Genomic DNA, 11,810 nt, shown 5'->3' with positions numbered 1-11,810 from the left:
GCAATACATTCTACTGTGCTGTGGAATAAATAAGCTTTCCACATGCCAGGGTGACTCCTTTTACAAGTAAACCCACAATAATACGTGGGAAATACGTAACTCTATGTGCATTTCCAGATTCACACTGTAAAGCGCACAAGAATCATCTGAATCACAGAATCATAGAATTCTGAAGGAATCATAACACCAGTGTTGGGAAAGTGGATTTCATTGCAGTCGATGCAGCTGTAATTACTCTACCTCTGAAAAACAAGGCTGGCTTGGGATTTTCATTTTCCTGTTGGATTGACCATGACAATAGAGTACTGAAGCCAATTACCTGATGTAGTCAAACCCTGGCTCTTATTTTGGCATCCAGTTAAAACATACCGGTTTCAAACATTAATTGGCTGAGATGCTTGTAACAGTTTTCAAACAGAACACCTTTCAAAAATTTGATAAAAAGCTATTACACCTAACTGGAAACAACATTTATTCATGTTTCAAATGCTTGCAGCTTTGTTCCCTTCCATATCACAACTATATATACAATTTCAGCACTATGCTCAAGTCCACCATTTTATGTTCTGAACCTGCTCTTTTGGGAAGGGACACAATCTCCTCACAGAAGTTCTCCTGAAAACTTTTGTGAAGAGTAAGAATCGACTGTGGGAACTTTCAAAGGGATTAATGAAAGCCAGGAACAAACAATGTAACAGGGGGCCTAAATTCCATTGAATAATCCAAGATTTAGGCTCACAGAATATTGTTTTCTGATTTGCAAAGAGAGTGGTAACCGTAATTCAGCATGTTCATGGTTCATCAGCATGTTCCAAATTTCAATTGTTAAATAACCAGGCATACATAATGAATAGGAAGCTTCCTATGGCTGTATTTCAGTGATGTGTAGAGTGCTGTTGGAAGATATATTTATCCTTCATATATTATACAGTGTTTCCATTTGCAACCAATTTCATTACAGTTTTTTCCCAACAGAACATGCTCAGTAAGTTAATTTTATTCTCTAAACCTCATTTTCTTCCATGAGTTATTGCTGTGCAATAGTCAGTAGCATATGCATACTGCTGAAAACTATCAGAATAACTACAATATTGTATAGTAAAATTCAGTTCTAGTCCAGATTTTTGTAAAAAAGAATTCTCAGCACCTCAAACGATATAACAACCTCTGGTCTTCACAGAGGAACACACAGAGCAGTTTTCCTACACCTTATATATATCCTAACTGCTCTTTGTACTCTCCCTTTTCTTTTGTTTCCATCTGTTCTGGAAACCTGCAGGTACCTGATAGAGCAATAAAAGATATCTGAATGGAGAGTAATCCTGTGGCCTCCGGACTAACCAGTGCAGGAACACTCTTGCATAAGGAAGAATATAAAGCTTACTGCCTACAGGGAGAAGGAAGACTGTAGGATAAAAATGAAGAAACAAGGGTAATTTAAAAGTCAAGTTTCTTGTGATTTAAATCATAGGACAGTATAGATGGACAGTATCTCCTGAGCTCTTCCATACAGAGTATTATTTAGTGTTTTGTCCAGTACATTTCTAGGTATTTCAAGGATGTTAACATTTACTTTTTTAAATAAAAATATATACTCCAGAACGTATAAAAATGTGTAAAAAATTCCTTTGTAGCCTAATTTAATTAGGGTGATCTTGTCAGCAGATCAGTCCTGTCTTCAAGACTGGGTTTCTGAGGCAGTAAAAAATACATGCCTAGATACAAAGCCTGTTGTTTAGTAGCTTCAAAGTGGTTACACACTAGGCAAAAATGAGAAGTTTAAACCAGGGATGGCCCACACCTGTGTGCATGGAGTATACTTTACTATTAGCCAGATGCAGGAATGACTGCACAGACAGCTCTTCTGTTCTGGAACAGTCCTGATGGTACAGGTACTACAGAGCGACAAGGCTAGAGACAAACACAGTGCAGACATTGTCACCTTTAGCCTTCTGGATCTTACCAATGTCGTTTCAGCTTGCAGTTCCCCATATCCTGCATTCCAGAAACACAGATCATCCCAGATGGGCTGACAGCCATTTATGATGAGTTGCTTTTTTTCCCCTTTCCAATCCAAAATAAACATCAGGCACAGTGACAAGGAAAGGGAAGGAGCAAACTCAATGATAGAGAATATGAAGGAGAAGCGGGAGTGAGATGGTGGAAAGAGGAGCACAGAAGACATGAAGCATAAGGAGCAAGGTGCTTCAAAGGTAGAAAAGGAAGGTGAGGATTCAGACCCAAGCTAGGTCAGTACCATACGAAGGAGACTTTATTACCTTTATTGAGGGACAGCTCAAGCTGAGAGGTAAGGCCAAGAACACAAGTGAGAACACCATGTAGACACCCAATGAATACAAAGATGTTGTTAACCCTGGTCTAGCATCAGCTATGCTGGAGCCAAGGTAATTCCTTCAAAACCACTTTTGTAGTGTCACACCCAGCAGTGCCACAAGTTCTAGGACCACGGTGCAGCAGCACTAGCTGTGACACTGCACAAATCCTGTTCAGCTGCGTAAGGTTTAACTCAGTAGTACAGCTGTACTGATTTCAGATATCACTTACCCCTGGAGGCAGCACAGCTGCACTCACATGCAAATCCATGAGCAAAAATGGATCTGCACCTGGAACCCATCCACCATGCACTTTCCTCAGCTGGTTCAGTGCCCTGAGCAGCCATGTGCTTATGCTGATTAGTCAGCTGGATAACATTACAAAGGCCCAGAAAAAAATTGCTTCAGGGGCTTGCAGTAGCCCCTAGTAGGAACTGTGTTACTTGGTAGCTATAGCAAAAAAATGCGTACCCAGTCCTGCTAGTATCTAAAAGAAAAACATATTTTTCTGAGTTATTTGAAAGTGGAAAGACAGGTGGAAGATTTAAAAAGGAAGTATCCCCTGAAGCATCTCCTGTTTCTGTAAAACTGGCCACATCAGGAAAGAGCTGGCTTCAAGAGCTGATATGACATGCTTGCACCCTTTGGCTCTCATGGACAGGCATGGAAGGGAAAGCTTCACTTGGTTGGAAAGTCTTGTTGAATCCTGAAGTCGCTGAATCCTGAAGCTTGTCTACTGAATGCCCCTAACAACAGGTCATGGTGGTCCGTCTTGAACACTAGACTGCTGCTGAAGTCCACTTTGGTGGAAGAAAAGACTTAACTGTTTTCATTTCCACATTCATAGATTTGATCACTTTCTTGCTGGCACATGCAATAGCATCACTAACTTTTGGGGAATTTTTTTTTTTTGGCACAAATTTAGATGCACAAGGCATCTGTAAGACCAATAAGCATTAAAACTAACAAGGGACATTGTTCTGCCACTGTTGCAAAACAAGCCACTTCAGTCATCCATCAACATAGCCAGAATCCAGCAGCAACAGAAAGGCTCCCAAAGCCAGCATTCTGCTGTCCAAGACTTATTAAATCAAAGAAAAAAGAGGAAAATCCCTCCCCTCCCTCATTATGCCTGCTGCCTAGGAAGCTTGTACCAGTATTGCTTGCCCTTCCCCTGATTACTGGTACAGCAATTTTTCTTATTTGAAGAACATCTTATGCTCTTTCTTTCTTCCTACTCAGTGAACATATGTGCTGCTTACCTGAGCACAATATCTGTATTATATCAACAGAAAGAGCAGGAGATTAGGTGTTTCATTTTGGACTAGTTCTACAATTTGCAGTGTCACCACAGCTTATTCCACATCATTCATTCTTTTAGAGATGCAAAACATCTATCACCACTGCTGATACTTCACTGGTGGAATGGCAGTACAGGCTCTCTAGGTTCCACTTGTAATATTACTAAGGAAATCCATTTAAAATATTTGGTCAAACATCCATGTGTGCAAACAGTTCCTACCTTCCCCTAGTGCTCTGTGCCAGGAGACAGCAGCACAGATTAATCCTCTCTCCCTATTATTACTACTGTGCTCTCAAAACTCAAAAAGTTATTTATTGAGGCTTTTATTATAGAGTGACGTGACCTTTACAACACCCACACGAGTATTAGATACACTGAAGTTTCCTTAAGAGGAAAGCAAGAAAAAAAAAAAGAAATGAAGATATAACGAAGATGTATTTCTGCAGTTCACTGTTAGGTTACGTGAGGTTAAGCTGCAGGAGTTATTTTGAAAAGTTCCCCCAGTAAGAATTGCATGTGATTTTTTCTTACTATTTGGTTTATAAGGAATCGACTGGGAAACATACTTTTTTCTAATGGTGTCCTCTATTTTGCATCTACTTCAAGTGGATAAACATTAGAGGCACAGCATTTGAAATGAACCTACTGCCTTCAAAAATTGTGGAGGCCTAAGGCCAAGCAATCTGTAAAGCTAGTGTGTGCATAAGGGCTAGGATTACTTAGCAAAGTGCTGCAATGATTTATTCATCCAAGACTAGCTATTCATAGATTCAAATCCTGAAACTTAGCAGTCTGGCTTTTTTAATTTTGAAACTTGGAATGAAGAATAATGTAACTTTTATGGCAAGGACCTATCTTCCTGCACAGATTAAAAAATGTTACTGTCATTTTGGTTAAAAGTTTCTCAAATCTCCAGTCTTACAGAAAAGACTCCAGACATATCTCCCCATATTTTAGGACCAGGCTGACTGTTTTCTATACCCAACAACTTTGTCCTTGTGGGTAGGATTGCTGTTTAAGATCTGCTGGGACTGGAATACAAATTCATTTGATTTGCTTACAGACAGTGCTTTGGTTTCATTATGTAAAAGACAAAAACCAGAATTTGGCTCAGATTAAAACACTGTCTGTAAAACAGATAGCTCTTTCTCCCGTTCATCTCAATGGGCCATTAAATCTAGAGCCCAATGCGAATGCCGTTTACCCTATTGCCAGCTATGACTTCTCTGCTTGTCATTTTGCAGACAGCCAGCTGATGCATATTAGTAACACAGGTACACCAAGGTAAAACCATAGTTCTACAAGGTCAACCTTTCCTGTGCCACTGAAGTCAACTGACATTAATAGGACCAAACCTTGTCCTCCCAGTCCGGTTTCATGGCCCAGACCTTTGTACAAAGTTGAGATCACATGCACTCAGCTTTCATTCTTTTTCAAATAGCATTTTCAGCTACTCCCTGGTACCAGATATATATGTATGTTCTGTAACAGCAAGACTAAAGTGAATAGAGTGCCTAATTATCAGTCTAAAAAGGACAGCAAATATTAATAAAGTCTTTTTAAAGTCTTTTTTTTCCCTTTTCTTTTCAAAAATCTGATGTGAAAATTTAGCGACAGCCAGACAACTGGTCTGTTAATCACTATTTCCCATCTGTTTCCAATGTGCACACTGGAGTTCTCTCAGTATCACTATCAGACTATCTAAATTTTAAACTCTTCATGTTGTGATCCAGAAGTGTCAGTCAGGAATTGGGGATGTTTTTGAGGGACCTGCAAATACAAGGTATTGCTGCCACACACTTCCCACCTGTCAGACAAATGAGACACAGGTGGGCTGAACAACAGACAGCTGAGCAAGTGTGAAACAGGACAGGGCAGCAAGGGAACAAATAAAAGGCAAAGACTCAACTCTCTACTTCCTCTGGATATGCTGAAGAGCAATGATCTGTGAGTACCATGATAGAGCAAGGTTTTAAAACTTGTTGAGATGGCTTTAAACTGAGATAATCATTTAAGTATTTTCTACTTTTGGTAGCTATTAATGTATAATTATTTCACTGTAATTGCACATGTAGCTGAACTCAAGGGTAATGACTGAATTTTAACAGGATCATGCACATTATTATAACTGAAGCTTTTGTTCTATTACAAAAAAAAATGAGTGCTCTCAAACAGTGTATTTCTAGGTTTTCCTATAGAATGGTTTGGGCCAGAAGGGACCATAAGGATCTAATTCCACCCCCCTTGCCACAGGCTGCTCAAAGCCCCATCCAACCTGGCCTTAAATGCTTTCAGGGATGGTGCAACCTGCTTCAGTGCCTCCCCACCCTCAGAGTAAAGAATTTCTTCTGAATATCTAATCTAAATCCACCCTTTTGTAGTTGAAAACCATTACTCCTTGTGCTATCATGACACTCCCTGACAGAGTCCCTCTCCTGCTTTCTTGTAGGTGTCCTTTAGGCACTGAAAGGTTGCAATGAGGTCTTTCCGGAGCCTTCTCTTCTCCAGGCTGAACACCCCCAGCTCCCTCAGCCTGTCTGTGTAGGAGAGGTGCTCCAGCCCCTTGTGGCCTCCTCTGGACTCACTCTAGTATGTCCATGTCCTTCTTTTGCTGGGCCCCCAGAGCTGTCCACAGTGCTCCAGGTGGGGTCTCATCAGTAGTGAACACGCCAGGTAAATGCAGCATGGTGATGTTTTTAGGCAGGCATAAAATATCAACAAAACTAATTCTCTGAGGCTGCAATGGGAGGTTGGTTTCTCAATGCCCTTTCTCTTACTTTCTCTTAGATACCAGGAATATCAGGAAGCAGAACGCTTCAGAGGGGAAAGGGGAGCAAACTTCCTTCCCAAAGATGAACAAGCATGAGCTGGCTACTTTAGAAAGCTAGGGAACTACTACTCAGCTCCTACATGAAAGACAGACAAGGGTACTGCAGGTAAAGTAAGGGTGGCCTGCAAACATATGCATGCACATGTGCACACAGCATCTGGATGAGGCAATAATCCTTGAGTGAGCCTTTTCCATTTACAGGAGGGCATCGGGGAATTCAAGTTCCACAGCTAGGTCAGGCCTCTCTTATGGTTTTATGCAGGCTTCTTACAGTGTTCCCTGGCTCTGATATGCAAGCAGCCTCCTAAACTGGGTGGGTTACACTGTCCAGCACGCTATTGACATGTATGGATACAGAAGAACTGGAAAGCCTTGTGGAAGACCCTCCTTCCCACTTTGGTACTCCTCAGTGATGGAAAGTTGTCTGGAGCAAAGCTCTTGCTCAGAACCTCTCCCACCATGACAGAAGGGGAAGGGTTTAACCTATGTAGGCTACCCAGTGAAAGAGCTGGCCTAAAAGCGTGGTCCCCCAAGCTGGGTGTCTCTAGCTTCATGCTAACTGCCTGGCACTGACATGCATGCCCCTGGCTGACCCAGTGGTTCCAGCTGGAACACAGCAGGGCTCCTGGTATGCCCCATCCCTAGCAGTTTCTCTTCCCTACCAGAGCTAGCCAGAACTGCAAGAAGCAATCAGGATCACAGTGCAGAATTCCAGATGCAAATAAGTGATGCACTGATTGCTGTCAGATGGCAGTGGAAAGTGGCTTGCTGCTATCCTCATCGCTAGGTGCACTCTGGCCATACGCTGTCTCATTCCCTCACAGGCACCGACTTCCTTCCAGCTGAGAGAGAGAGGTGGGTAAACTCAGGCTGGGTCCTGGTCTGACCAACGGAGAAGCCAGAGCAATGGGACTTCCCTGGGAACATCTCTTCCCCACAGGACAGCCGGTGCCAATAAGACCATCTGCCTCATCTGAGCCATCTCCCCTTCTGCCTGCTGTGCTTGGTAACTCCTTCAGAACTTCTGCTCTGTACCCTCTTCTACCTCCAGTTCCTCGTGATACTTCAGATTCTCTACAGCAGCACAGCGTTGTCATTCACTTTTCTTTTGAAATGAATGAATCCCCTTCCTCAGCACAATGAAATTGTTTTGCCAAGGTTTTATTCTCAGTGTTTTGTCCCAGACTTCAGTCACTCTCTCCTAAGTTTCCACCTTTCTTTTGCATTTTCTATGTAAAAACTCATCTTTCAAATAGTCTTCCACACACTTTGTTTCACATTTTACTACAATACCACTCAAATTTCTGCAGTGCTGTTTTGTAGCTGGTCTCCTCCGCCTAAGTTAACAGAAAATGAATAGAAACTCAAATGTTTCATAACAGCCCTGAAGAACTCCATCCCATGTAACACTGGGAGTTTAAAATGCAGATGTTTGCCTGACAGTCTCTGCTTCCTTTACTCTGAATGGAGAGGAATAGGCATTTTTTTTACACATTTTACACCTATTTTCACATTTTACACCTATTTTAGGTGTTTTTTTTTCAGGTGGCCTGTACCTTGCTCTAAATTGTATTGACAAGACCTTCATTAATTGTAAGGGGAGCACAGGATGACAAGTCTAAATGTTTACATCTAAACAGTAGCCAGGTAAGTTTCTTCTCCTAGCGTCAACTATTCCCCACCAGTTTTTCTTATTTGGCACCCACTGCTTATCAATACAAAGTAGAACTAGTTTGAAAACACTTTTGTCTTCCTCAGCACTGATGGGACTCTTGCACTGCAGGCTTCCATACAGGTAATGGGTTCCCAGCACCGCTGTTATTTGGTAGTCACACAGGGATAAGAAGTCTGACAACGTTTGGTGTTTGTACTGTTTGTGTTGTAAGTGTAGGCACTGCAGGTTGGGTTTTCAACTGATGATGCCCAGTAAACTTGCTGCAGTCCATGCATAGTTCCCTCCTTTGACTGCAAATCTCCACATAAGCTACACTTCCATATAACGGAGCACAGTATCTTTTTCCAGTTCTGGCCCTGTCCAGGCATTCTGGATATATCGTGACTCCTTAATAGTCACATGCTGGCCCAAGGTACCTTTCATGTTCCTTCAGAAACAACTCTCACATAAAAGCCCTTGTACTTATTTGAGTTGAAAATGTTTCAAGGTATTGAAATACTCTCCATCTGCAATGGCTTATTCCAGATGCTAGCTGTTTGGCAACATGCAGACTTCAGACCTCTATCTTACAATAGGATGATTGGTGCAAGTGCAAAAGGACTGTGCCACAGGGTTAACTGTAGAGTCAAAGAAGCTTTTCTGGGAAGCAAGGAGTTCTACGGAGAATCACACATTGTCCATTTTTAAGTCGATGACATCGCTTTGTGAGAAACTTAAAGATCCTAGCTATCTTTATGTGGGACAGAAGGCACAAATGTCCAATCGTGAATGACTGTCTTGTATTGAAAGACATATAGGTAGAAAAAAATATTATCAGAATAGGAATACAGCAGTACTACAACATGCAAAGATTTGGGAGAGAAAACAACTTTTCCAGAGCAGCCTGAACAACAATACTGTGCAAAACTTTTACTAAGTGGCATCTTAAATATTTTGCTGTTTACGCTGCAGCTGAACCCACAGTCTCACAGGCACAGACACACAGAAAGGAAGATGTTCTCCAGCAACCCACAGTGCACTCCGAGGCCATGACTCAAAGCATACAGATACCGATACATAGAAGGGTTGTAAGACAATCCAGGCAGATGGCTTAATTTATCTTCAAAACCTTGCCCTATTGTTAAATCTCAGGTACCTATGCCATAGAATCAGCTCCATTTTTGCTGCTGGCATCAGCATCAGGATGACTTCAAAATAACGTCATTAGTAAAAGACCAACATTATCCTCCCATCAGAGCCTTGGTGCCTATCGCTATTACATGTCCTCAAGAGAAGTTTTCACAAGATGGGACAGTGCTACTTAATGCTCCGAAGATATGAAGTCTCTAGGTTCTCTTGCTTTCTTGGGCACTGTTTTCTTAATAGTCGGTGAGTTTGGTAGAGTTTTGCTTTTCGTGGATGTTGGTTTCCTCTGTTTTTGATGAGTGGATCGGAGAGATTTCAGCCCCAGCATCTCACAGTACTTATTGCACTGGTGGAGGGCTCTGAACTGCTCAATGAAGGAAATCGAGCAGTTGCCTTTAAAACCTTTGTATCTGTAGCAACAAAGAAAAAAACAAAGCCAAATGGGATTTCAAGATTAATTTTCAGCACAGGGGAGGCAGAGTATGACTGACTCAAAAGCAATTTGACAATATTAAGCAAGTCTCTTCCACCCATGCTGTTTTGAGAAGCACTAACTCTTCCACAGATATGCAAAGTGAGCCATTAAGATGTGAAAGAAACCAGGTAATAAGCAGTGACAGAGGACGGAAAAGGGCTGAAAGGGCTTTGCTCTGCCTGGCTATTCTTTTTCATTTTATTTCATTAGTAACATAATTGTCTGCTGGCTAACTTTTCCTTGGCAATATACAAATGAAATCCATCATACATCATTCTGTATAAACAGTGTTTTTTGACTACCAGGAAGAGACAAGGTTGCAGCAGGAGGTGTTGTCAGAACTGGAGGCTGTTTTCATCCAAGCATGTAAATAACTTCTCTGCTATGCTCTTCCCTCACTCAGGATTTGACTACAAGACCTCACGAAGCCAAGCCTCTTGGGGAAGAAGGATGTAAGGAGGATTCCTCAAGAAAGCAGCCTCATCCAGCCTTCACAGTTCTCAAGCCACCAACTATCTCCCATTGCTACCTCTCCCTTCTTCAGCAGGCTAGAAAAGCCAGGGAGTAGACAGAGCACATACTTCCCTCTTCTGGTTGCTGTCTTTCCTTCTGGTACCTGCTTTTTAAGCTGTATCAGCATTTCAAAGGCTGCAGCAGCTTTTTAAAAGCTGCACCTGCTTTTTGAAGGAGTCATTTTTGGCCAGATTGACAGGGCAGAAAAGGGAGGAGAAACACCAGGGTGCTCTTCTTGTCTGGTAATCTTAATAAGCTCATCTTCTACCCTATTCTCTTGGTTCACTGGACATACAAAGTCCACAGATGTATATTGTGAGTTATCACTGCACAAAACAAACAAAAAGATTTAGCACTGAAATTAACACCACATGATCCCTGCACAGCATTCCAGAGAACTTATTTTCTCATGCAGATTGCACAGTGTTAAAGAAAATACCATTGCTCTGAGACATTCAAACTCTTTTAGATGGATAAACATCTTTATTGCAACACATTTTGTCAAATTTTCTCCTAAAAAAGAATGGTGCCAGTGATGAAAATATAATGAAATTCCTTATAAAAAAGGGGGGGATGATATCTGTCTCCACAGCTGCCCAGCACAGAAGTGCTGCCTGATGCCCCATCCCTGGAAGTGCCCAAGGCCAGGCTGGAAGAGGCTTTGAGCAACCTGATCTAGTGGGGGGTGTCCCTGCCCACAGCAGGAGGCTTGGACCTAGCTGGTCTTTGAGGTCCCTTCCAGCCCAAACCACTCTATGACTCTAAGACTATACTGGAGGCTCAGTAAGAGAAGGAAGTGTTCTCTTGCTTCTCTGGGGAAGTAATAGACTTCAGACCTTATACTGGAGCTCCTTTACTACAGCCATCAGCAGAACATAATTTTCTCAGACAAACCTGACTGTGCTTAGGAAGAAAATCTTATCAAGCATTGATGGTGACTCCAGAAACTACTCAGAACAGAGCAACAAGCTGCCAGCAAATGGCAATAACTTAGACTGAAGTATTCTGATTAATTTGCCATGAATATTCAATGAACCATTGGATCTTTCCAGTGAGTACCAGTGGCAACAAATAATTCAAGCAGCTGTTGTTACAACACCTTGCACAGTCATGGTGTGTCACTGCTGGATGCTGCAGCAGCATGTGTAACACAGATGCAGCTGCCAATTACCTATCTGAGCAGATAAGGAGCTCTGTGCAGCCTTTGGGTAGCATCTGCCTACTCTGGTATCTGAAGTTCTCCATTTCTGCTGCAAGACTGAGTGAGAGCCTTCACTTCTCCTGCAGTTTGTGTAGGCGTTTTCTGCTGAGCTGGCAGAAATATTAATGATAAAGGATCTTCAGGGCTAGCAGTTCAATAAGAAGTTTCGCTGCAGTGGATAATGGTTATTCTAATTTGTGGCTGCACCACACACTGTCTTGTTCTCATTTGTTTTTCTTTGGTGGCCATTTTATTGCAGCTAAAGGAAATCTCTTCATGGGGTTTTCTCCCTCACAGAAAGCTCAAGTGCTATAAAATTCTGAAAATATTCATTTATTTGTGGAAATAATCTTGA

The 11,810-nt window shown here is 41.9% G+C and overlaps 1 protein-coding gene across 2 annotated transcripts in view; it reads right to left on the bottom strand.

Moving 5' to 3' along the window:
- Positions 1 to 2,888: 2,888 nt before the first annotated feature.
- ALPK2 (alpha kinase 2) overlaps positions 2,889 to 11,810 on the bottom strand; it is a 49,028-nt gene continuing 40,106 nt past the window's right edge. Inside the window, exon 12 of one of the 2 annotated variants that reach the window (XM_035560051.2) lies at positions 2,889 to 9,676. In XM_035560051.2, coding sequence (XP_035415944.1) covers positions 9,442 to 9,676 — 235 coding nt within the window. In that variant the 3' untranslated portion in view covers positions 2,889 to 9,441. The remainder of the gene's footprint in view (positions 9,677 to 11,810) is intronic. The other variant, XM_035560053.2, reaches the window with a different exon arrangement.

This window comes from Cygnus atratus, chromosome Z (assembly GCF_013377495.2).
Source record: "Cygnus atratus isolate AKBS03 ecotype Queensland, Australia chromosome Z, CAtr_DNAZoo_HiC_assembly, whole genome shotgun sequence".
NCBI classification, from domain to species: Eukaryota; Metazoa; Chordata; class Aves; order Anseriformes; family Anatidae; genus Cygnus; species Cygnus atratus.
This window is presented reverse-complemented; position numbering and strand designations above follow the sequence as displayed.